This window comes from Pseudorca crassidens, chromosome 1 (genome assembly GCF_039906515.1).
Source record: "Pseudorca crassidens isolate mPseCra1 chromosome 1, mPseCra1.hap1, whole genome shotgun sequence".
In the NCBI taxonomy this organism is placed as follows: Eukaryota; Metazoa; Chordata; class Mammalia; order Artiodactyla; family Delphinidae; genus Pseudorca; species Pseudorca crassidens.
Genome location: NC_090296.1, coordinates 75,023,815 through 75,049,828, shown reverse-complemented (window position 1 = coordinate 75,049,828; position 26,014 = coordinate 75,023,815). Strand labels below are relative to the sequence as shown.

The following is a 26,014-nucleotide window of genomic DNA, read 5'->3' as shown; positions in this document are numbered from 1 at the left end:
GCCAGGCCGGGAAATGGGTACTGCTGTGGGCCTTAGCCCAGAAGGGGTAATATGGGGAAGAGGGGGTGGCAGAGAAGCTTGGTGGCGGGGTGGCTGTCCTCCTGTCCCTGCGTCTTTTTTGGTTTCTTCCTTTAGCCCCTCCATTTAGCTACTGAGCTCCCACTCTGGGCTGAACACTGGGCTAAGGGGCTGGGATACGGAGACAAATCACACATAGTCCTGGCTCCTGGAGAAAGACCACCCAGGCCCTGGGTCCTTGCCTCCTCCCATCCTCAGCTCCCTTGCCCACTGACCCCTCACCCCACTTCTCTGAACCCGTCTTTTCTGCCCCTCTGACTTTGTTCTGTTCATGTCTTAACCAGACTCCGCAGTGTGTGTGCTCCCAGAGGGAAGCGACGCAAAGGGGGCGGGGGGGGGGGGGCAGAAAGGAGGGAATCCCGCTGACATCACGGCTCATTAGCATATGTGACCTCATCAGGGGGTGGGACTGTTTCCCCAGGTGTCTAGGGGGAGGGCATGGGGGGGTGGTATTTAAAGGGAAAAGCTGACAGTGCTGCTGAGTGAGGGAGCGGGTGCTGCAAGCCGCCAGGCTGCACACGCACACGCACACCGATGCACACGGACCTCGACACCGACATGGACACGGACACAGAAACCACAGCACTCTGCCCCGCCAGCAGCCACCGGGCCTCCCCGCCAGGGACGCCCACACCAGGTGAGGGCTGAGCTGGCAGGTGCTGGCTGCAACCATGGGGGTGGGAGCTGAAGCTTTGGTGGGGAGGTCAGAACTAGGGGTTGAAGGAGCTCGAACGCAAACAGCAAGAGGGGAAGAGCAACTCAGGAAGTGGGGAAGCCTCCTGCCCACACTAGGACTGGGGCTCGTATGAAGTGCGGGGCTAGGGGACAGAGGTGGGCTGCCTAAATGTCCCCTCACCCATCACCCAGGGCTTCCCTGGGGAAACTGGTACTTAGCCCCTAGGTCTGCCTCATTCCCAAGAGGTTGGGACGGGCAGGAGGGAAGGGGGAAAGACGAGGGGCAGCCCACAAGCCTGGGAATCACGGGCAGGGGGCTACCCTGGGGAACCGTTTTGAGGGTTTCTCTGGCTCCTGGAGGCCCTGGCTGCCAGTCAAGTATTGATCCTGGGCTATTTCCAGCCTCTCTCTATCCCCCTTTGTTATGTCTGTGGTTCCTCCTCCAGTTACCCTGGCCCGTGCATTGTCACTCTCCCTGCTCCTGCTCTCTCGCTATTTCTCCTCCTCCCTCCCTTTCTCTCTCCCTCCCTCAGCCTCACGACGAACACAATATTCTGTCAGACTCACAGGGACAGCCAGGGGTGCAGAAGGATTCTCACACACAGACATGCATTGGGGGATGCTTACCTACAGGGCCATGGGAAGAGGCAGCCCCTTTAACACACCCATAGAGACCCAACACACACATCTCAGTGAGCAAAGGCCCTTCCCTGGGAACAGACTCCCCACAAAGTTTTTGACTCTATCAGTACCCAACCCCAGAACCTGGGCAGCAGCTTCAGTTCATCCCCTGTGTGGGGATCATCAGTGTAGGAAGCAGGAGGGGGCAGGGCCTCCCGGTGGAAGGAGGGGCAGCCCCCGGCCAGAGGCCTAGTCTGGGGGTGTGCCTGTGTGTCAGTGTGAAGTGTGAGTGGGTGTGCAAGTCTGCACACAGGTGCCTCCCCTGCATGGGGCATGTTTTGAATGGGTTGTGGCTAGAACCACACTGGGCAAGCCTTCAGGTCAGCCCCTGGGAGCCCCACCAGTTCAGGCTTCTGGTGGAGTTCAGTGGAAGAAGGTCAGACCAAAGATTCTCAGCTCCTTCTGGGTCACGGTCATGGACTGGGCCTCTGAGGCTGGAGCAGCCAGGACTGAGTCCTCTGCAGGTGTCTAGGCATACCCCACTCATAGCTTCCTTCTCTTTGCCCCCCCAGAAGCAGATGCTACACTGCTGAAGAAGCCAGAGAAACTGTTGGCAGGGTTGGACTGGGGCGGGCCACCCCCTGCCCCGGGGGCCCCCAGACGAAGAGGAAGTATGCCTGTCCCCTACAAGCACCAGCTGCGGCGGGCCCAGGCTGTAGATGAACTTGACTGGCCACCTCAAGCCTCATCCTCTGGCTCCTCTGACTCCCTGGGCTCAGGGGAGGCAGCCCCCACCCAAAAGGATGGCATATTCAAGGTCATGCTGGTGGGGGAGAGCGGCGTGGGCAAGAGCACCCTAGCAGGCACTTTCGGTGGTCTCCAGGGAGACAGTGCTCACGAGCTGGAGAACCCAGGTATTTGGGGGAGCTCTGCAAGAATTGAGGGTGCCTCTGGAGCCCTAGTCAGGGATGGAAGAGCTCAAGGCATGAACAGTCCTGGAGGCCAGAACCTAAGAGAAACTGTTTCAATGCTTTCTGTGGCAACCTCCCTGGAGGGAGGGATCTAAAGGGCTGGGATCTAAAGCATCCCTGGTTACCAGGTCTAACAGGTGTTGGGGAGCCTCCTAATGGGCTCTATTCCCTGTCCCTATTTCCCAACAGAGGACACCTATGAGAGACGCATCATGGTGGATAAGGAGGAAGTGACTCTAGTTGTTTATGACATCTGGGAACAGGTGAGAACTAAGATGTGGCTGCAAGCAGGTGATGAAACCTGGGAGAGCTGAGGAGGGGCAAAGTATGGCTGAAGGCTGAAGGCTGGTGGGACTACAGCCCCTGGTTTTAACATGTAGTGGAACCTGACCTTTCATATATATTGTCTCAGAGAGCAAAGGCTCACACCTATGCACACACCATGGTATTGAGAGCTGCTGTCTGGTTTCCAGGATCTTCTGACCCAGAGGAAAGTTAGGATCTGGATTCGACAAACCCTGCAACTGCAAGCCAGGCTGAACACCCTGAAACTGACCCCCTCTGTACATTTTTCAGCCTAGAAGATCCTGATCTGAGAGGACAGAAGCTCAGGGCTCTGTAATGTCAGGGAAGGGGAAAAAAGTGAGGACTTGTGAATATTTGGACATAAATGATTACTATGCAGAAACGAGAGGCCAGATTACACACACTTGAATAGCATTCATTTTTTAAGAGCTTAAGCATAAGAGAGTAGGATGGGCTGTCTAGGATCCTATGTCCCCCATTCGCCCATGTGGAGCTCACATTACAATCTTCTCCCTCCTCCACAAACGCACCCCGAGTATGGAGATTCTGCCATTAACTAGCTCTGTGTCCTAAGCAGGTGGCTTCTCCCTCACATCCTGGCTCCTCATCCTTGAGGTGTAAGGTGCTGGGCAGGTTCTCCCATGCCTCCAGCCCTGACATTCCACGACTCTCTGCCCATCTGCAGGGGGATGCAGGGGGGTGGCTGCAGGACCACTGCCTTCAGACGGGGGATGCCTTTCTCATCGTCTTCTCGGTCACCGATCGACAAACCTTCTCCAAAGTTCCAGAGACCCTACTACGGCTCAGGGCTGGGAGGCCCCAACATGACCTGCCTGTCATCCTCGTTGGAAACAAGAGTGACCTGGCTCGCTCCCGGGAGGTCTCACTGGAGGGTGAGTACCCTGAACCTCATCCATGTTTGCAATCTCAGGGAACCCTCTCCCTTCCAGGACACCTCTTCTCCATAAGGACTTTTAACCTCCTGGGTGCACAAAATTGCAGTTAGCCCCAGGCTAGGGGCAGACTCTCAATGCCCACGCCTAGGACCCCAGACTCCCTTCTCCTCCCCCTCACCTCTTCTCAAGGCCCCTTTCTCCCTCCCCCTCCACACCACCACCGCCCTCCACTTAATCCCTGCTTGTTCTATCAGTTGCAAGAGATCCATTTGCCCCAATCCCTTTCCACTGCACGCCCTGGGCCCCCCAGGCCCAGCCTCGCCCGGCCCCGGGCCCAGCGCAGCCCCGTGGGTGGGCGGGCGGGCGCCTGAACACGTCCCTTCCTGCAGAGGGCCGCCATCTGGCAGGGACACTGAGCTGCAAGCACATCGAGACGTCGGCCGCGCTGCACCACAACACGCGGGAGCTCTTCGAGGGAGCGGTGCGCCAGATCCGGCTGCGGCGGGGCCCGAACCGCGCTGGGGGCCCGCAGCCCGAGTGGGGCAGGCCCGAGGGCCCCGCGCCGCCCACGCGCCGCGAGAGCCTCACCAAGAAGGCCAAGCGCTTCCTTGCCAACCTGGTGCCGCGCAACACCAAGTTCTTCAAGCAGCGCTCCAGGTCGTGTCACGACCTCTCCGTTCTCTGAGCCGCGGTCGCTATGGTCACCGCGGTCGCCATGGTCACCGCGCCCTCCGCTCGCCCGCTCGCCCCCTCGCCCCGCCCCGCCCCCGTCCGGCTTCCTCTGTGAAGACAGTCTAGGAAACCAGAAACTCCCGGGACGCCCCGGTGTGACTACGGGAGCCGGGCCCCCCGCCCCCGGACCCCGGCAGGCGTCGCCCCACCCGCTCCGCGCGCTCTCCGGTTACCTCCCGGCCTCGGGGCTCCTGGAAGGCGAGGACGCTGACCCGCGGGGGTCGTGCAGCGGCTGTTGGGCGGGGCGGCTTCCGGCGGGCGGGGAGGAAAGTAGTTCTGCGAGGTATTTTGTTTTTTTGTTAATTCACGCTTGACCACCTCTCCCGTAAAGAGATGCTAAAAGCAAGAGCTGGAAAAGTGCTTTGTAAACTCCTTTACAGTTTTCCACCTTTGTACTCAGCGCGAATATGCCTCAACTTTAAGAGATCCTTAAAGGTAAAGACACGGAGCCGCTTCTTTGAGACTTTCCTAAAGCGTCCTGGCTCTGATCTGCTACACTTGTGCACTTTGCCTTTAAGAAGTTCTTAAAGGCAAGGGCCTGGAAGCGCTGTTCTTCTGAATTGATTGTGATTTACCACAGCACTTCCCCTTTAAGGTTATTAAGGGGAAGGTGTGCAGAGACTTGCCTGAAGAGCTGAGCGGTGGCAACCCGCCTTTAGCCAGGTCCCAGGAGGCACCAGCAAGGCAGCCACCCTTCCCTTTTCAATAAAGAATTTTTCTACTGCACTTGCTTACTTTGACCCTCTGTTCTCAAAATCCCCCCACGGAAGGGATGGGTGGATTTAGGTTCCTTGCTCCTCTGAGCCTGAGTTTTCTTGTCTGTAACGGTTCTAGGGAGACTCCGGAACTGACTTAGTCCTGGAGTAGTCATAACAAGGGGCAAAAGGCCCCTAAAGATTACGGAGCCCAGCTTGTCCCTTTGCCAATGAAAAAACAGACCTGGAGAGGAGCAGGGACCCGTTAAAATTAATTTGGTAACTCGGTGACCAAGTCCCCATCACCTTACCCCTTACCGGCAAGGAGCCCGCTGGAGGCTACATTTTTTTTTTTTTTTTTTTGCGGTACGTGGGCCTCTCACCGCTGCGGCTTCTCCCGCCGCGGAGCACAGGCTCCGGACGCGCAGGCTCAGCGGCCATGGCTCACGGGCCCAGCCGCTCTGCGGCATGTAGGATCCTCCCGGACCGGGGCACGAACCCGCGTCCCCCGCATCTCAACCACTGCGCCACCAGGGAAGCCCTGGAGGCTACATTTTGCGCCTAGAAGTACACTCAGCTGTGGCCTGGGCTGCTTCAAGGTGGAGCCACATCCAACAGGGAGGCCCATCAGCTGGGGCGTGATAGGGTTGGCCTGCACCTCCCCAGCTGTCACCTGCAAGGTCCCTGTGAGAACTGAAGCTGTCAGTGCCTCCCCTGGGGACGCCCACGCCTGCTGCTGCCTGAGCTAAGAGTCTGAACAAAGAGCAGAGGCAGCAGTTCCCCTCACCCCTAGACATACAATACAGCTACCCGAGCACCTGAGGGCCAGGCCTCCACTCTACCCCACCCAACTTCCCAGAACTCGATGGAAAGAGGGATGAGATGTCTCCTGAGTCCTTGCAGCTGGGGAGGAGCCAAGGGGGACCAGCCCAGCACAGGTGATGAGACGATGATATGAATAATGACACTATCCTTAGGACTTTATTTATCTCAATTCTTTAATGACTATATGGTGTCACTACCTCTTTTACTGTGGAAGAAACAGTAACTTGCCTGAGGTCAATAAGCAATAGAGCTGGGATTGCACTCTCGTCTTCTTGATACTTAATGGTGATTGTATCCAGCCTTACATCTGAGGTTCCCCTTCAGTGAGGATGAGGGGAAGAGGGAGAGGGACAGTAGAAAGAATGCAGGGGACACTGGGCAGAGCCATGGGCAGTGGCTGTGGTAAAAGGGCCAGAGAAATTACACGGCTATAGTGGCGTAAGCCAGCTCTAAACTCTGGGGACCAGGAACAGCGGCAGTGCAAATTGTAAACTGCAGGAAAACACACTGGGCGCGTTAAGGGACCAGATGGTCCTATAGTTGCGTTGAAACCTCAGGGACATGAAGAGGAGGGCTGAGATGAGCACTGAAAAGAAGTTTGGGAGCCCTATTGCAAAGGACCTTAAATGCCAGGCAAAGGAGTTTGTGCCCAATTCTGTAGGCAGTGAGAGTCACTGAAGGGTTTTGAGTGTGTAAGTGACATGATGGGGCTGGTCCTTTGGGAAGGGGAGGCAAGGAGATGGACTGAAGCAGCAGAGGCAAGGCCTGAAGAGATGAGTTTAGGGGACAATAACAGAAATACACATGGAAGGTAATGAAGGACCACACTGAGGGAGATGGCAGTGGGAAAGGAGAGGCGGCATGGAACTTACAGTCAGAATCTGTGGGACTTGCAACTGAGTGGCTGGGTATAAAGACAGGGAGAAGTTGCAGGTGATGGGAGGATGGTGAGGAACTGGGAGTTAGGGGGCAGGGGAGGTAGCCGGTAAATGGCTCCATTTTGGAGACTCTTGAGTTTGAGATGCTCAGAAATACATCCCTGGACAGCTGAGTCTGAAATTCAGAACAAGTTAGGGCAAGAGACACAGATAGGAGAATAATTGCCATACCAATGGTAGTAGAAAAGCCAGAGGAAAGGATGAGATGCAGGGCAGTCGCACAGGGCCCCATGCTTAGTTTAATGCTCTGCTGTCACTTGAACGAGGCTCCTTGAAGAAGGAACCCTGCATTTTCATTTTGCACCAGGGACCCACTAAGGGAGAGACTAAGAGGGTGCAATACAGGCTGGGATCCTTAGCCTCAAACCACACATGGGTTTTAGGGGTCTGTGATTCTTGTGAAATGGTACAATCTGATGCGTTTGTGCAGTCATGCATTTGTCTAATAGGTTCATGAATTTCATCAGATTTCCAAAGGGGTCTGTGACCCAACAAATCACAAGCCGGGATGGTACTGACTGCTGCTGAGAAGGGGAACTGGGTGGGTGGACGACAAGTGTAGGAGGTTTACTTTTCACTGCATGCCTTTTTTCTACCTTTTGGGTTTTTAACTATGGCTAAATAAATAACTTTTTAAAATAAATTTATTTATTTTTGGCTGCATTGGGTCTTTGTTGCTGCTCGCGGGTTTTCTCTAGTTGCGGAGAGCGGGGGCTACTTTGTTGCGGTGGGCAGGCTTCTCATTGTGGTGGCTTCTCTTGTTGCAAAGCACGGGCTCTAGGCATGCAGGCTTCAGTAGTTGTGGCACGAGGGCTCAGTAGTTGTGGCTCACAGCCTCAGTATTTGTGGCACATGGGTTCAGTTGCTCCGCAGCATGTGGGATCTTTCCGGACCAGGGATCGAACCCATGTCCCCTGCATTGGCAGGCGGATTCTTAACCGCTGTGCCACCAGGGAAGTCCCTAAGCTAAATCATTTAAAACAAAACAAAGCTTTGGTGTTCCAGAGAAAGAAGAGGGACCAAAGAGAGAATCCTGGGGACAGGCAGATAGAGAAGGTGGGGATGCAGCTGCCAAAGAAGTGGTGGAGGAACTAGGGTTGAGCTGGTAGTGGCTATTGCCCAGGGAGAAGGGTTTTCTAAAGGAAGAGTACCACCACTGGTCAAATGTGGCAGGAGGGGAGAATGAGGAACCAGAAGGCCCAGTGCCTTTCATGTGGCAGAAGTCTAAAGATGATGACAGCAGGACCTCCCCCATGAGGGGAGCCACACACGCCACAAGCTTCCCTCCCCCCAACTCAGCCAGTTCCATCAGCCCGACCCATCTGTGTGTTCCCTCCAGACGCCTACAGGAAAGAGCTCAGAACAGACAGAAGCTGAAGCCCCACTCCTGCTAGACTTGGGAGAGGTGGGGTCTTCTCTGAGATCCTAGCCACTCTTCTCCCTCCCTCTGATCAAGGCAAAGTAAGCCCAGGCTGCTGATCTGCGCTGGCATGAGACCAGCAAAGGGGCCCGATGCTGAGCTGCCTGTGCCAGGTAAGATCCTCTCTGCCCTCATGCGCCTCTTTTTTTTTTAAAAATAAATTTATTTATTTATTATTTTTGGCTCTGTTGGGTCTTTGTTGCTGCGCGCGGCTTTCTCTAGTTGCAGAGAGCAGGGGCTACTCTTTGTTGCGGTGTGCAGGCTTTTCACTGCGGTGGCCTCTCCTGTTGCGGAGCATGGGCTCTAGGTGCACGGGCTTCAGTAGTTGTGGCATGCGGGCTCCAGAGCGCAGGCTCAGTAGTTGTGGTGCATGGGCTTAGTTGCTCCGGGCATGTGGGATCTTCCCGGACCAGGGCTTGAACCTGGGTTCGAGCAGGCAGATTGGCAGGCGGATTCTTAACCACTGAGTCACCAGGGAAGCCCCGTGCTCCTCTTAACCACTGTAATTTTGACTTGGGGTCTGTGCTCCCTTATCAGCCCAGTCCCTGCCCAACCTCTACTAACCCCATGCCTCCTGGCCCACAAGGCCTCCTCATTGGCCAAGAGCATAGACTGGGTGTTCTCTCCCTGAGAGGCCAGAAGTGAGGCCAGTCCTGTCTTAGAAGTTATCCCTCTGCTCTGGGCCTCCGCTTACAACTGGGCCTTTCTGCCCTGCTGCATCTAACCCTCTTTAGAGACTGGAACAGGGGCTCTCCTCTTCTGAAGGACTGCCGGAGTCATGGAAGGACACTCCGCAAGTCTTCTGCATTAAATCCTCACCCCCAGAAAGTCCACCCATACATACATCTTTTTATTAATCTAATTGTTCCAATCCACATCAGTCTAAGTAAAATCTTCCTGGACGTTTTAATCCTTCATCTACAAATGCTTGTTGCTCTGCTCAAGTACTGCCATATGCCAGTCACTGTGCTGGGCCCTACAGAGAAAACAAATACAGATAAGGCACTATCCCTGCCCTCAAGCAGCTTACAATTGAGCTGGAGAGACAGGCCAAGTTGGAGGCAGCACTACCATGGCCAAAACAGGAGCAAACTATACCACATTCTGACTATCTAACTGCAAGCTATATCACGTGCTCTAAGAGTCTGAATGGAAGAGACAGAACATTTGGAAGACATGTTTTAGGAACTGGGCCTTGAAGGTTATACAACAGGCTGTAGATAGATGGGGGAAAGAAGGAAAAGAAATGTCTTGCGGCAAAACCACATGAGCAAATGTACAGGAGAAATGGTGGGCAGCCTGCCACATGATGAGGTAAAGACCCTCCCTGTACAGAAGGAAGCAAAATTTGGGAGGATGTCAAAGGGTCCCAAAACCAGACAAGAGCATTCTGCTTCTTAGTCCTTTATCACCTGGTGGCTCTCTGATGGAAATACTCAAGGAATTTGAGTCTTGATGTCATGACTCTACAGCTTGGTGGCCTTGTAAACTCAAGGCATGAATATAAATTCAATGGGGCTGTGCAAGCCTTTTACCTGGCACTCAGGCTCACTATTTTCTGGATGGAAGTCTATGGAGAAAGTCACTCTTAACCTCTCTTGTCTTTCTGAACCTCAGCTCTTCCCAATTATAAAAGGAGAATAAGGGCTTCCCTGGCGGCCCAGTGGTTAGGACTCTGCGCTTCCGGTGGGAACTAAGATCCTGCCTGCCATAAGGCGTGGCCAATAAATAGATAAATAAATAAAATGAGGATAATTATACCTATCCTGTAGGATAATCATGAGGACTAGATAAAAATGCAAATATCTTCATGATTATACAAATGAGCAGTAGAAAGTAATGCTTTTTACAAAAATTATTATTTTTCTTTTTTAAAAAATTTTTATTGGAGTATAGTTGATTTAGAAGCAATGTTTTTCTTTTGTTTTTGTTTTTGTTTGCAGTACGCGGGCCTCTCACTGTTGTGGCCTCTCCCGTTGCGGAGCACAGGCTCCGGACGCGCAGGCTCAGCAGCCATGGCTCACGGGCCTAGCTACTCTGCAGCATGTGGGATCTTCCCGGACCGGTGCACGAACCCGCGTCCCCTGCATCGGCGGGCGGACTCTCAACCACTGCGCCACCAGGGAAGCCCTAGAAGCAATGTTTTTTTGCAACCTGTGTCTGGTCCCTTATTCAGGCAACCATGTAACATGCTAATCTCTCAAAGCATGGCACCACTCTGGAGATACAAATTTAAGTTGTGGTCCACAAAGTCCAACAGCCTCCCGCAAGACTCACAGGTAACCCATTATCGGATTTCTTGTTTGGGTAGTTTTGGGGGGAAGATTGGCAACTGAAGCCTAAGGGTGGTATTATACTACAGTTTCCCGTTTTTCTGTTCAAATTACAACTTTAGGCAGAGGACCTGTGCTGATTTAAAACACTATTCTGAAAGGAAACTGCCAGAGTAGGTAGGGCTAGGCTCTGGAGACCACAAAGACAAGTGCTATAGGAATGCTTGGGGGAGATTAGGGGGGATGCTTGCAAAGGACTATAACAGAGACTGCTCTGGGATTTTCCCTAGCCAGACCAAGCAAAGGGCACTAGGTATCCTGAAGGTACTTGAGGGGCCCACCTTGATTTTCCAAAACCATCTGGTTGTAACCTGATTATAGAGTTTCAAGTATAAAGAGATTTGACCAGTGGGATTTGTTTTCCTGAAAGGTAGCCTGACTGTGTGTGACCTAGGACCTTGTAAGCCTGGGACTTTAGCCCAGGAACAATGAAGGTTTATTTTCACCATTGCCCCACCATCAGTTCTGCCCCTGTAAATCTCGAGCATTCTCAAAGTTGGGGAGGAGAATTAGGTCAGGTAGAAAGTCAAGTATGTAGGCATCCAGAGGAATGGGAAGCTATCAAGTTCTAAGGCCTCTACAGGTTATCATTTCATTGAATCCTCACAACATCCCCGAGACAGGTACTACTGTTATCATCTCCTTTCTAAAAGGGAGGAGTCTGAGTTAGAGAAGTAACACCTAAGCTTACTCAGCTGGTTTGTGGCAGAAGAGAGATCGGAACCACTTGGTGTTGTTCTAGAGTATGATCTTTCTGCTACAGGGTGGAGGTCCCCTGGTTGGGCCCAGGAAGTGGGAGAAGGAAGCTATTTCTCAGCACCATTCATTTTAAACAGGTAGGCTTCAGGATGCTTGAAAGCTGACTCAAGTTCCCATCCTTTCTGGAATATTGGCAAGAGTCTGACAAGTCTCTGATTTCCAAGGTCATTGTTTCCCTCTTGCAATCCAGCACCGACTGGCTCTTTTCCAATCTTCAGGCACCTCATCCACCCACTGCCCTCAAAAATAACTGCTTAATGGGTCTCCAGTAACTCCACCCAACTCCTTAAGGGCTCCTGAGAGCAGATCGTCTCGGAGAGCCAAGAGAACTCATCCAACTTTTAAAAGTGATCTTTGATCATCTCTTTCCTTGCCTCCATCTTCCCACACGATCTAAGTTGACTGGTCTGCTTCACCTCACACAGAGCTCTCTCAACCAAGAACACACTTTGAGGGGTTTCCCTGGCGGCGCAGTGGTTAAGAATCCGCCTGCCAATGCAGGAGACACAGGTTCGAGGCCTGGTCCGGGAAGATCCCACATGCTGTGGAGCAACTAAGCCCATGTACCACAACTACTGAGCCTGCACTCTAGAGCCTGCGAGCCACAACTACTGAGCCCGCGTGCCACAACTACTGAGCCTGCGTGCCGCAACTGTAAAGGCCTGTGCGCCTAGAGCCCGTGCTCTGCAACAAGAAGCCACTGCAATGAGAAGCCTTCACACTGCAACGAAGACACAATGCAGCCAAAAAAAAAAAAAAAAAAGAATACACTTTGCAAGCAATCAATTCTGGATGTAGAGTGCAAAAGTTGGGAGGGAAGGGGGGGATATCTGAAGTCAGAAGATTCAGACACACAGCTTCAGATCAGAACTCCTTTCCTGCATTCAGCTCATGACTACTGACTTCACCTGGTTGTCATGGAAACATCAGTCTCTCGTGGTGGCAAGCAGCACTTTAGAAAGCTTCACAGGCTACCATGGTAACACCAAAAAGAGTAAAGCTGCCTCCTCTCTTCAGCAGTGAGGAAGAAATGGACGAGACTGCTAGGAAAAGCAGGCTAGAAGGGACAGCCTCTGGAAAGCCTGGCTCTGACTTGAACTGAGGGGAATTAATTCAACTCAACAGATACGAAATATGTGCAAACAAAACAGTAATGAATGGGCTTCCCTGGTGGCGCAGGGTTGAGAGTCCGCCTGCCGATGCAGGGGATACGGGTTCGTGCCCCGGTCCGGGAAGATCCCACGTGCCACCGAGCGGCTGGGCCCATGAGCTATGGCTGCTGAGCCTGCGCGTCCGGAGCCTGTGCTCCGCAATGGGAGAGGCCACAACAGTGAGAGGCCCGCGTACAGCAAAAAAAAAAACCAGTAATGAAAAAGACACATCTATGACTGGCTTCATCAAGCTATAACCATCTAGTAACAGAGTTTACAAAGAACTGTAAATAAAGTCAGAATAAGACCTACATAGGACCAAGAATACTGAAAAGGAAAATCAACTTCAACTAGGAAATCATCAGTCTTAAAGGACAGGATTTTGACCAGTAAAGAGGGGCAGGAAAAGAGAACAAGACAGTAGACATGGAAGTGGAAGAATTCAGGATATACTGAGAACTATGAGTAAAGAGACAGAAAAAGTGACACTTCCCCATGACTCCAAGGCTTTGGCTTCCACAGTGTTGCTGAGGCAGGTTAAGATTAAGATCAAGGGATCTGAAGCTAGACTGGACTGAAATCCCAAACTTGCTAACTGCATTATCGGGGGACAAGTTACTTAACCTTTGGGGTATCAGTTTCCTCATTAACAAAGTAAAGATAATAAAAGAATCTACTTCAGAGGGGTCGTTGTGAGGATTAAACAATTCAATACATATAAAATGATTAGAACAATGCCTAACCCACACCAAATCCTGCATAAACGTAAATTCTCATTAATTGTTAACCGCTCCACTTTTTGGTGCCAGGACAGCCTCTTCGCACTGTCCAAGTAATACTCCCCCCCACTTAATTTTTTCCAGTTGCAGCATGCAAGTTTCTTGGTTGCGGCATGCATGCAGGATCTAGTTCCCTGACCAGGGATCGAACCTGGGCCGCCCTGCATTGGGAGCGTGGAGTCTTACCCACTGGACCACCAGGGAAATCCCTGTCCAAGTAATACTTCCTGATTCGCACCAGACTCTTGAATAGAAAACAGGGGCTGTGACAGAATACCTCCAAGTTTTTAGCTCATTTCCCTTCCTTAGAAGCACCAAGACTAAAGGTTCATAGGTCACAGCCCTGCTTCCACTGGTAGCCCACAGAGCCTAAGAAAGAAGTAGGGTGAATCCCAATGTAAAGAACACAGCAGTTTAAAGAACAGGGAGGAATGCCACTGCCTTAGAAAAGAGAGAAGTGGAGGCTATAAGCCGAAAGTCAAGTGAAAAATCCCATTTAGAATTGAGGACTCGTGGGGAAATTCTAACTGCGCTGGGAACAGACCTGGGCAACAGTCTCATCTCTACTCCCACCTTAGCCACCATGCTCAGGCAGGAGGTTGAGGGAGGCTCCTTTACATTAGGCTGGGCCCAGAGGCTGTTCACTGCCCCTTCTCTCCACTCCAACCACCCTCTACAGAAGGATGAATAATAAGAAGGCACTGAGTCACACGCAGTGACACTGGCTGTTACCCACTAGACGTTGTCACCTTATGTAGGTTAAGACTAGAAAAGAAGTTGTCTTTGACATTCCCTTACTTCCACCCTTGTCTCTCTCCCAGCAAAAAGCTACGCAAGCCTCTAAGAACAAGGAGCAAGGAAGAACTGAGGTGGAAGGACCCAAAATGCAGGAAGGCCAAAGCAGCTAGGAATGGGAGTATAAGGAAACTGAGCAGTGCGGGGGGCCCACCTGAGGGCAGGAAGCAAGGCCTGGGGGTACCTACAGTTTGAAGATGTTCAAGACTGCCATGAGGAGGCCTGGCCCATAGCCTCAGGAGGATGCATAAAAATGGTCTGCACTGAGGTCAGGTTGCCTTAGCAGCTGCATCAATAACTGCAAAGGACTGGGCCTTAGTCAGCTGCTCCTACCTGAAAATAACGTGGCCTCCTTCCCTTCTCCCAGGTCCAGAGAGCAAATTAGTACAGGGAAGGGGTAGGGGTGACAGTGGGTGAGACTGCAGCAGCCTGGAAGTCCCTCCAGAGTCCCAGTGGCCTTTTATGCCACAAGTAGGTTTCAGGTACTTAACACTGCAGTGTAAAGAGCAACGTCATAAGCTAACCACTAAAAAACCATCATTCTGCTTAGAAGCCTTAACTGACAAGTTAAAACCTAGCAGCAATTATCCAAATTTTTAGCATGACAATACACTCTCAACATTCTGTTGCACAGAGACCAGTAAAGAATGGAGGAAGCCCACAGAGCCCTGTCCCTGAACTTCAGACCTTCTCCTTTTGGTTGGTCCCTAGTTGGTGAGCCAGGCTCTGGACTAGCCCCTTGTTCTAAGCCTTACAAAGCAGGCAGAGGAAGGTGTGCCCTCACCTTTGGAAGGGCCATGTGTGGAATACTCAGCTCCCTGGAAATTCATCAATCGGACTCAGGCCTGTGTTATCAAAGCCACTGGAAAGAAGAGTTGGGGGGATTGAAAGGGCAAACAATGACAGACTTAAGGCCTGGGGAGCCCTGATGTATAATGCCCAAACGCCTTTGGATATTGGACTGGATGTCTACTACAAAAAGGTCCAAAGGCGGGTACAGAGCTCAACAAAGTAAGAATGGTGAGCTTAGAAGGCTTCTCTGGTACTTAAGCTCCTCAGGATCACGAAACACCCTTAGAGCAAGGTGCAGAATGTGCTACTGTCACACTGCCATCTGGTGGAAAGACAAGATCTGTCCCCAGGCAGAGAGAGGGAGCCTGGAGGTCTGTCCACTAGGCAGGGAGGTTTGGAGATAATCAAGATAAAGACAGAAGGAGACCACGGGGCATAAAGACCATGGGAGTATAAAGCAGATACAGATGGCATGTGTGCCTTTTGTCTGTTTTTCTTTCTAAAGATCAGATATTTAAAAAATTAAAATAAAGAAAAGAAAACTTAATAGCATTACAAATGTTTTATATCCCTAGAACCATTCGTGGTTTTGGCTCAGGAGAAGTTAACGTCAGACAGACACACCACTGGACCGAGACCACACATGGGCAGCCGCCGCCACAACCGTGGGACCTGCCTTTTGTACAAAGTTTATATATATATATATATATTTATATTTATGTACACAGACACAAGGGTATAAAATACAGTGAGAAGGACTCACGTGTGCCCAGCTGGGCCTGAGCCCACAGTCTCCAGAGGCACATGGAAGTGGTGGAGAGAAGCAGCCTCCCCTCCATCCTCCCACCCTGGGCCAAAGGAAGGACAACTACACAAAGGAAGATGGAAGATACCAGAAAGGTACCCCACCTTTCACTGAACTCCCGAATGCCCCTAAGACATCCAAAATGGCTGGCAGGAGAGATCATTCCCACACCTCCCAGCAAGATGTTGAGCCCACAGTAGCAGTTCTGGCCCCAAGCTAAGGTTTAAGGCAGGCTTCCCAACACACGTCTGTGCTATCTTCCAGGGCCCTTGTAGCAGCAAGCCAGCACTTTCAAGGTTCACTCCCTCAAACCCCGAAGTCCTCACAGACCAGAGGTCTTAAAGGTTTTCCGTGACAGACTGTACAGTAAAGGTACAGGCAGGCAAAGAGCGGTTAGTTCCTTCAGTTAATGCCCTATGGCCTTCCCAATGGGGGAGGAATCAAGGAATCAGTAAGAGGTGGTTGTAAAGGGCAAGGAAGGTCATCCCAGGAGACTATAAATACAGAGAAACAGATGTTCAATTCAAGTGCAGATTCTGTTCTCTTCAACTGGCAGCTTTGCTCACCAGAGTCCATTCCCACTGCGGCTGCGGTGGGCAGGAGCTCTTCTTGGTGTCCTAGGGGGTCCCAGTTCCCCCACCGTCAATGTTCACACCCTCAGGATGGTTTGGTCCACAGAATGGAGAGAAGGGGCCATGGAAGGGTAGACGTGGAGAAGGGAGTGGCAGGACCCAGAGGCACAGGTAGGCAGTGGACTGCGCCACTAATTACCTGTGGCATGGAGAAGATGTAAACGGGAAGCCGGAGGAAAGAAAGTTAACTGTGAACACTGAAATGAGCTGGGCCTTGAGACTCACATGGTTTGGCGGGTAAAGAGGCTGGAAAGCTGGAAGCACTGGGAGGCGATTGCCTGGGAGGCGAGGTTCAGGGCCGGACTCAGAGCTGGAACAAAGAGAGACAAGGGAGTTAGCACAGAGCATTCCTGCCTTCCAGGCCCGACCCTTCTCTCCCTTTCCCAAGTCCAAGCCTACCCGTCAAAGCCGCTGGGTTCAGGGCCCCCAAAGGAACTGCTCCATTCAGTTGCAAGGCAGCAGCTTGGGCAACAGCAGCAGTGGTCGGCAGCTGGATTCCAGAGCCTCAGAGGAAAAGACGAGGTTAAGTCCTAACCCTTGATGTAAAATTCAACGCCATGTTCTTCACTCTGCAGAGAAGCCCTACCTTCTGCCAATTTGGCCATGAGCTGCAAACGTCCACCCGCTGATCCCAGATCCAGATCCTGGTCTCCATCAGGAAAAGTGATGTCTGTGCCACCATCCAGTCGCTCGGTCACATGGCCAACCCTCATAGGCCGACCAGCAAGCTCAAAGCCATTCAACTGTTCCAGGGCCCGGCGGGCACACTCAGAGTCAGAGAACTACAAGAAACCCAGGTCATATCAGGTACCTCCTGGCCACAGACATGCTCTCAAAGCCCCACTAATACTCTCTCGTCCTACTGTCCCATGAAAATTGCATGCTCACTGTGGCTCAAACTTTTCTTTCCCAGGGAATGTGACCTAAGATCCCCATGCCCGCAAATAGTTCTCTAAAAAAGACCTTTTCCAGCTGACTCAAGGGCAATCGCTTTTCAATCTCCAGCTCCACTGAGAACCTAACAGTGCATCATTTGTAGGGAGCCCAGCCTGATAGGCTGTTTCACAAATGGACATATCAAATGGAAGTAAGACAGGCGGAGATCCAAGGCTCCTGAGCTTTAATTTCAGCCCTCAGGACTAGTAAGTTTCAGTCCTTAGTCAAGAACCAGGAACGTGGAACTCCAGAGCCCAGGCTCAGGAAGGTGCACACCCTGGTACTGAAAGCGAGACTGCACCCCCACTCCCACCCCACCCCAGTGCGGCTGACTCTGGCCCACTGGCCAGAAGGCCTCTACTCTCTCATCCCTTCCAGCAGCAGCACTAGCAGCAGCCTGGCATAAAGAGGATTCCCAGTCTGCTGTTTATGTGTCAAGGGTGTTGACCTAAAAGGCAGGAACACAAGGGCAAAAAGGCCCCACAGAAGCCTTTCTGCATCTGAGACACACAGGGAGCTAGAAAAGGTACTTGCCACCATGAACAGCACAGCTGGCTTTATTTACTCTGGTATTACCTGTCCTAGGGCCTGGCATGTGGTACTGACAGTTCCTAGGCAGGTGGTATAGGTGGCTTGCTTTTACCAGATACTTCTGAGATGAGCAATTCCCACGGTAGAACACAACCTACCTCCCCTCTGCCCTGCAGGCAACTGGGGGGGTGTATGCTGCCTAGATTGAGCCCAGAAAATATCAGCTTCAATTAGACTTTGTGGCTGGCAGCCAGTCCTAGCCTGGAGTCACATGGGGCTGGAAGAACCAGTTATGGGAATTGGAAACAATTTTGTTGGAGTGTCAGGAAAAGGTGAGACTTGCCCACTATTAGGTGGCCTTACTGTTTTCCCTATAGTGGTATTTAAATATAAAGATATTTCTCAATGGGGAAACTGCTTCAAACTGGGTAGGACCAGAGAGAAGTATATACCTTCTTATTCCCACCCCATCATGAAAATATACCAATTCTATAAAGCACATCTATAAAGGCCCGTACCTAACCTCCCTCATGCCCCCAGCCGCTTAGCTGCAGCCTGGAATCGTTACTATTACCCAGAGAGCAAGCTGTAGCACCAGGGAAGCTGGTTGACCTCCTGGACACCCCATACCAGTGCCACTGACAGAGTGTAGGAGCAAAGCCATGATCTCAAGCAATGCACTCATCTCAAGGGGCAGAAGGCTAGTCCAAGCTTCAGGCACCAGGGTTTATGGGTCATTTAGACAGTTCCTATGGGAGGAGGATGAAGCTAAGCTGCAAAATCAGACAAGTGGACAAACCTAAACTAAAATTAAAAAGTTGAAGACTAGAGACTCACCGTAATAAAACCATAACCTTTAGAGCGGCCTGTATCTGAGTCCTTCATCAGGACAATATTATCAATCTGCAGAATAGAGAAAAATAATCAATAATCTTTTGGCTAAGCCACACCTTTGATCTTTCCTACCCAAACTGTTCTATTTTTTTGGCCATGTGCAGCATGTGGCACATGGGATCTTAGTTTCCCAACCAGGGATCAAACCTGCGCCCCCGAAGTGGAAGCATGGAGTCTTAACCACTGGACCGCCAGGGAAGTCCCCTACCCAGATTGTTCTAAATACCTCTAACTTTCTAACCAACCCATTACAGCTCTCCAAATCATTTTAAAAATGAGATAAAGCCCATCACTTTCCCAAACACTTTTTCTGACTCATCTTACTTCATATGGACCCCATTATTTGATTTCATGGTGCCTAATTTGTCTCCTGAGCAGTATGAATACAGAGATGGAGCCCAACTCCTCCAGCATGGACCCACATGGCCATTGTTAAACACGCAATGGGTTAATCATGGTCAGACAGAACGAGAAGGTACACTCGCCCTCCCCACTTTTTCCAATTCCCTTCAGAGGTTTCCCTCACTTTCTACTCACTTTGCCAAAGGGCTCAAAGATGCCCCGGAGCATGTCCTCGGTGATATTGAAGTGCAGGGAGCCCACGTAGAGGCGCATTGGTCCACCACTGCCCTTCTGCAGGTTGTTGGCCATGGCTGCCAGTCGGTTTTTCTCAGCCTGTGGAAGAAGGAAATGATGGGTCATGCCCCACACCTACCACCATTATCTCCATCTTCTTATGTCCATTTCTCAGGCTGCTCACCTGTGAGGCCTGTACAATGATAGGCACTCCCAGCAGCCGCTGTCCGGTCAGCCCAATGGCAAGTGGCACAGACTGGATCTCACAGAATTCCACATAGGCAATGCCCTTAGAACGACGTGAGTTCCGATCTGAGATGATACGTACATCTCGAACCTATCCAGGGCAAAAAGAAAATCCTGAATTGGGCATAAAGGGGGATGGATAGAAGACAGGCTTCTCAGAGACAACTAAGAGGGGGAAGAGGTTTACCTTGCCAACAGCCGAGAAAAAGTCCTCCAGGTCCCGAGGCCGAATGCGGGCAGCTAACTGCATACAGAACACCGTGCGGGCATCCCGCTCCTCAGGACTCAGATTATCAACTGGCTCCCTAAAGAGTGAGCAAAATCGTCGAGACCCTCCCTGCCAGTACATGGTCATCATTCTTCAGCTACCCTCAAGTACTACACATTCCTGTGGTTTGGCTCAAACCGCTTTTTATTCATAACTCACAATCCCTAAAAGAGTGCTCATTGTCACTCACCTGACTGGGCTCTTCTCCCGGAAATGAGGACTCTTACTATGTCCATACCTACGCCTACGGAACAGAGAACAACCAAACTGAAAACCGTGTCACCCACCTTTAACCACACTGGCCCAGTGCTGGGTCTTCCACCATGAGAAAACCAGATTACAGCACCTCATCGCACATGCCAATTCTGAGTATCACCCCTCCAGTAACTGGGTCTCCTGCCTACCCCAAAACATGATACAAAGGTGATCTTATAAGCAAAAGGTGATACCCAGTGGCAAGCGGTGGACTCCTGTAGCGCACACGATCCTCACGACGTCGGTCTCGACTTCGTGACTCACTACTATGTCGACGTTCCCAGCTACGGCTGCGGTGACGACGCTGCCGATCTCGACTCCGGCTCCGACTGCTTCTCCGCCTATGACGGTCTCGACTACGACTGTGGACGGCAATGACTGTTAAGCTCCTTAAAGAACAATCCAACCTTTCTGGCCTTTAATGTATAGCTTTCCCTGGTATCTTTCCATTTATAATTCTCAAAACCCAAGCGGCCCCAGAATGACTGACCTGCGTTTTCTATCCCTGCTTTTACTATGGCTCCGACTCCTCTTCTTCCTGTGAAAGAGAGCATAAACTCTTACTACTGAGGTTTCATCACCTCTCCCAAGGATAAGAAATGACACTAAAGCAAAGGTGAAACAGAAAGCAGTGAAAGACCAAAGCCTAGAAGACAATATGGCAGAAGTTCACAGCAATGGCATGACATCAGTTTACACAGAGCCCTGAATGCTGTCAGGCATCTGAAATGGCCATTTTCCCCCACAAAACCAAGCAAAAGCTCATGTTTCCAAATCAGAGATCCTCTTGCTATTTTACTCAAGTGAAATACTACATCGACGCTAGGACTGATCCACAAGTCTATCCACAAATCTACACTGGCAAGCGAAGACTAGAAGATCATTAAGCCAGGTCACCATCATTCCCATGACCCAGTGGAGCCATTACTAGAAGTCTTACCAGCAACCACCTCCCTGTTCTGGCTGTTTCTATAATGGACACAGTTGCTTCCCTTCCTCAAGCTGCCAACCCATTTTCCTCAGGCCACACTCACCTGCCTGCCTCCCCACTGGCGCTGCTCCCACTGGTGCCACTGCCACTGCTGCCGGTACAGCTGGTGCTGTTGGTGGTGTTACTAGGGCTCTCCTTTTCAACCTCGTTAGTTTGCTGCTCATCCTGAGGGGTTCGCCAGGAAAATGACACAAGGTACCAGGTGGCAGACACACAGATTCCATTGGGCAAAGAAAGAAGTGGACAAGGAAGAAAGCTCATGAAATCGAAGCTCTCAATCATCTAAACAGTTTCTAAGCACCTGGATCTCCTAACAAAAAGAATAAGAAGGAAGGAAACTACCCAAAAAGATCAGATTTTGAAGTCAAACCTTTAGCTACCCCAACATCTGTTCCACTAACATTTCCCTGGAGAGTGAGAAATGAGAGTTATGTCTGAGATACACTGACCTTCTACTGTGTCACTGAGAGCTGTGAGCAAAGCACTGGTTCCCACCGCAACTTCATGTCCCCTCCACCCCCAGTTTTTGGGGCCCTTTCTGTAAGCATGGCCCTTGAGTATCTGTCTCCAGCAGAGCTTACTAAAAGATTATGCCTTGAGCTTCCCTGGTGGCACAGTGGTTGAGAGTCCGCCTGCCGATGCAGGGGACACGGGTTTGTGCCCTGGTCCGGGAGGATCCCACATGCCGCAGAACGGCTGGGCCCGTGAGCCGTGGCCGCTGAGCCTGCGCGTCTGGAGCCTGTGCTCCACAACGGGAGAGGCCACAACAGTGAGAGGCCCGTGTACCGCAAAAAAAAAAAAAAAAAAAAAAAGATTACGCCTTTTATGAAAGCCACTGCACATAATAAACAAACAGGGAAAGAAGATTCACAAAACGTTGAAACTGATGATCCACAAGTGCTTTTCCTCACCAGCCCAATTCCAAGAGTGAGATGGGGAATCTTACCTCCTCTTTTTTATAGGGAGCCTCCAGCATGGCCTCAATCACTATATCAAAGTCATCGGATGCCATTGTAGCAGATCTGAGAAGAGGACATCAATACATAAGAACCTCATTTATATTTTTCCTCCCCTTCCAGCACCCCACATTCCCTCCCCCCTCCAAGAAACAGACTTCAGGATATACAGTTCTGTTTCTTGAACTCCAAAGGTACCTTACTCGCTGTTGTTTACCCTATGTTTATTTTTGTACCTTACAGATCTGAACGAGTTCTGCTTTGTGGCTTAGAAAAGGTCAGGGGTCTAGAAGAAAACTGAATATCTAGGTAGAGACAAAATACAATATAGACCCTGTCCTGTGAAAAGAAAATGTTGGTACTCAAAATTACTATTTATTTTACAACGGACACTTGGCCTCCATTCTACTGTTCAAAATTCTGAATAAATAATTGGTTTAAACATAAATTGGCACATATTTCCAATAAAAAGGTAAGAACGCATGACTAAAAATTAGGAGCAAGAGAAAGCAATACCAGAATAATGCAGATTAGTCCTAAGCTTTTCCCCACACCACCGCCCAACACAAATAATGAGGGGATTCATCATTAAGCATTTTCTGTACAATACCGACCAGAGTTTGGGTAACTCAGAAAGACCATGATTAAGATAGGCTTAACCAGTCTCACTTTGAAGCCTTTCTGTCTAGGAAGGTACAGTAGGACTTCTCGCCTACCCCAAGCTTTCACATCTAGCAATGGTCTTTCCCAAGTCTGTCCACCACAGGTCTATAAGTAAAAAAAAACAGAAGACACCAAACAAAATCAATAGGATAAATTATTCAGAAATTACTGGTCTGAAATTATCAATATACATAACATGGATGAATCTCAAAATAATTATGCTGAGTGGAAGGAAACAGGTTAAAAAAAGCATACATACTGTATGATTTCATTTACATAAAATTCTAGAAAATGCAAACTAACCTGTAGTGACAGAAAGCAGACCAGTGGTTACCTAGGGCTAAGAATAGGTGGGAAGGGGCTCGGATGAAAGGATTATAAAAGGGCATTTTGGAATTTGGGGGGTGATGGTTTCATGGGTGTTAACTCATATCAAAACACATCAAACTGTACACTTTAATGTGTACGGTTATATTTTATATCAATTATATCTTAATAAAGCTGAAAAAAACTAATCTAAATACTTTCTATACAAGGAGGTTAATCATAATTAGACTTTCCATATCCTCAAGAGCTTCGTCCTCTTTAAAGCAGCTAATGCATCATCCAATCATGCTGTCTTGGTTGCCCTCAGAGTCCACAGCCTATTTTGATGATTTAATAAAAGTAATCATTATATCAATATCTATCATTTATAGTACCTAATATTGCTCGGCACTATGCTAAACATGTTACAGAGATAAGATTCTTGGAAAGAGCCAACCAATAAAACTTACTTGGAGCCAAATTTAAGGCTTACAATGGAAACCAAAGCAAAATAAAATAGGTGTGTCTAAAAACCAGTGAACTCAATCTCTTATACTAACACCTTACATTTATTTAACAATCAATGGTAACATATGCTACAAGCAAATACTGGATCTAATGCACAGATGAGGGACTTCCCTGGTGGTCCAGCAGGTAAGACTCCATGCTCCCAATGCAGGGGGCCCAGGTTCAATCCCTGGTCAGGGAACTAGATCCCACATGCATGCTGCAAGTAAAAAGCCCATATGCCGCAACTAAAGATCCCACGTGCCTGAACTAAGACCCGGCACAGCAGAAAGGAAGAGGGGGGGAGAGGGAAGAAGGAAAGAAGGACAGAAGAAAGATTTTAAAAATGCACAGATGAAAAAACTGAGGTTCTGTGAACTGCCCAAAGTCACAAAGCTCAAATGGAGGAGCTGACCCTTGATCATAAATCTTCCGATTCTTAAGTCTAATATTCTAACAGGTTACTGATCTCTCATGTGGTTTATAACTTAAACCCTAAAGGAAATTTAAAAAAGAAAAGTACACAGCTTACCAAGATGTCTATTTTTAAATATATACTGACCTGAAGAATTAATGTTCTGATAGATATATCAAAAGAATCAGTCCCATTAGTCACACCTATTGTGTGGCTTACAGATACTCAGCGTGTAACAGTATATGCTACAAAACATTAGAAACCAGGCTGACTTTAATATATGCTATCTGATTTTAATATATCCCAGCATATATCTTAACATATGCTACTGTGGGAAAAAACGGTTCTAAAAGTAAGTTTTTGATCTACAAGCTCTGTTCCTTTCATTCATTTTTTTTTTTGCACTACGCGGGCCTCTCACTGCTGCGACCTCTCCCGTTGCGGAGCACAGGCTCCGGACATGCAGGCCCAGCGGCCACAGCTCACGGGCCCAGCCACTCCGCAGCATGTGGGATCTTCTCGGACCGGGACACGAACCCGTGTCCCCTGCATCGGCAGGCAGACTCTCAACCACTGCGCCACCAGGGAAGCCCCTTTCATTCATTTTGGCTGCCAAATCTATACAAATTTTCTAAGTGTCATAACGCTTCTCTTTTACAGTCTGCCTTTAACTCTCCAAATGAAATGCTTCAAGAACTGCTCTTTGTTGAGTGCTAGTACAGCATAGGGATAACTTAACACCAAAAAAAACTTTCATGTAAGTTGACAAATGAACCCCTTCCTATGGAATAAAGTTTTCAGACTTCAGAAACAAATGAATGAATCTATTTAAGCACAGACATATATAACACCAGCACACTTTGAAACTTGCAATCTTGCTGGGTTTAGTCTTTCTAGATGTCCTAAAAACAGAATGTCCCAAACACTATGTGCTTTCACGTTGGGAGTTTTCAAACTCTTTGAGTCCTAACTTATGGATCAAAGTCCACTCAATCCCATACATTAAAATATTATAGTGCTTTCTTCCAACCCTGCTTCAAAAACTACGTTAGAGGCCCATAATCACGGCACTACGTGGACCTTGTCATAGCACAAACAAGACCCAAGCCAGCACTTAGGCCCCACTGCCGCGGGGGCAAAGGAGAGTGAAGAACCACTGTCAGCCCCATCAGGCAGAATTCACCAAACGCTGGAGTCCCAGGGGTGATGGTAGCGCCATCTCCTGGGTCGGGTAACTGAGCTGGGCACAAACATCTCCAAACTGAGGACAGCTTAATTAAGAAAAAACAATGAGAAAGATAAAAACATTCCCCATGTTGTGTAACAGCCAAGGCCACGCTTCAAAAAATGGTCCTACAAGTTACCGACAGGCAGCATCTCTGCGAGGGCCAGTGTCCCGATTCTAAACCCTCGTATGTGGCCCCATTATGCTCCTTTACCGCCACAGGATGTGTGGGCACAGTGGCCAACATACTGAACATGAGTCTTTGAGAGGCTGAAGATTGAGGAAGAAGCCTCAATTCCCTCATCTCTGAGTGGTGGCACTAGGGGCTGAAAACGGATCCCACATGTCCTCTCAGACCGTGGTGGGTCGATGCTCCCTCCACAGTGTGGGACACCCTAAATGTCAAGGCTGCGGGGACCTGGAAAGAGATCAGTCATTGGGACCCTTGAAACAGCATCTTCATCGCTAAAGGATGTAGCCACGAGGGTGCCGATGGACTACAGTTAGGTAGCGAACACTTCCAGATCAAAGTAAACAAAAAATGTTTTTAATTTTAAAAGTTTGCCCAATTCTGCTCTTGACGCCATTTTCTGCCTGTGACGTCAGGGGGAGGCGCCGTGCGACAACGTCACGCATAGGTGACGTTTCGGGGGGGACACGGTTTCGGGGTTTCTTACCAGTTCCGGGTCCCCGCAGGGTGGGGGGGGTCCCGGTTCCCTTCGTTCCTTTGGGTGTGTCGGGGGACGCGAAGCACGACTCCCTTCCAGAGACTCAGCAGTAAGAGCCCCACTACAACTGGAGCTGCTCCTCTTCCCGCAAAATGGCGGCAGCTCCGCCGTCTTCCAGAACCTTTCCCAATCTGCGCAGGCGCCGAAACATTCAGGTGGCGGAATTAATCTCACGGGTTTCGCGGCAACACTCCAGAGTACAGATTTTCATTGGCTAAAATCTGAGCATGGGTGGAGCCAAGCTCAAAGGTCTCTTAGCAACCAACAAGTTCCCATTGATTGGCTAATCTTTCCGACACTCAGGGAAAGCAGAA

At 50.0% G+C, this 26,014-nt stretch overlaps 2 protein-coding genes across 7 annotated transcripts; one reads left to right on the top strand and one right to left on the bottom strand.

Annotated features, from left to right (window-relative positions):
• The first annotated feature begins 513 nt into the window (after window positions 1-513).
• Window positions 514-4,992, top strand: REM2 (RRAD and GEM like GTPase 2). The gene is made up of 5 exons (XM_067740791.1): window positions 514-715; window positions 1,947-2,288; window positions 2,535-2,608; window positions 3,337-3,544; window positions 3,937-4,992. Exons 1-5 carry the CDS (start codon window positions 613-615, stop codon window positions 4,230-4,232), a joined length of 1,023 nt encoding a protein of 340 aa, XP_067596892.1. The 5' UTR covers window positions 514-612; the 3' UTR covers window positions 4,233-4,992.
• A 3,994-nt stretch (window positions 4,993-8,986) lies between these two features.
• RBM23 (RNA binding motif protein 23) lies at window positions 8,987-25,873 on the bottom strand. Of its 6 annotated transcripts, none has more exons than XM_067740689.1 (15): window positions 25,650-25,873; window positions 22,093-22,624; window positions 21,847-21,922; window positions 20,944-21,065; window positions 20,400-20,447; window positions 20,104-20,271; window positions 19,845-19,898; window positions 19,574-19,691; window positions 19,325-19,477; window positions 19,102-19,239; window positions 18,508-18,573; window positions 16,790-16,985; window positions 16,603-16,707; window positions 16,429-16,513; window positions 8,987-9,133 (listed from the first exon to the last, which is right to left on the bottom strand). In XM_067740689.1, the coding sequence occupies exons 3-15, from the start codon at window positions 21,910-21,912 to the stop codon at window positions 9,076-9,078; spliced, it is 1,377 nt and encodes a 458-aa protein (XP_067596790.1). In that variant the 5' UTR covers window positions 21,913-21,922; window positions 22,093-22,624; window positions 25,650-25,873; the 3' UTR covers window positions 8,987-9,075. The 6 variants fall into 6 exon arrangements, with proteins under 6 accessions (XP_067596790.1, XP_067596798.1, XP_067596780.1 ...); XM_067740697.1 differs by having other exon boundaries at window positions 22,573-22,624; XM_067740679.1 differs by lacking the exon at window positions 22,093-22,624 and having other exon boundaries at window positions 25,650-25,870.
• Between the last annotated feature and the right edge of the window lie 141 nt (window positions 25,874-26,014).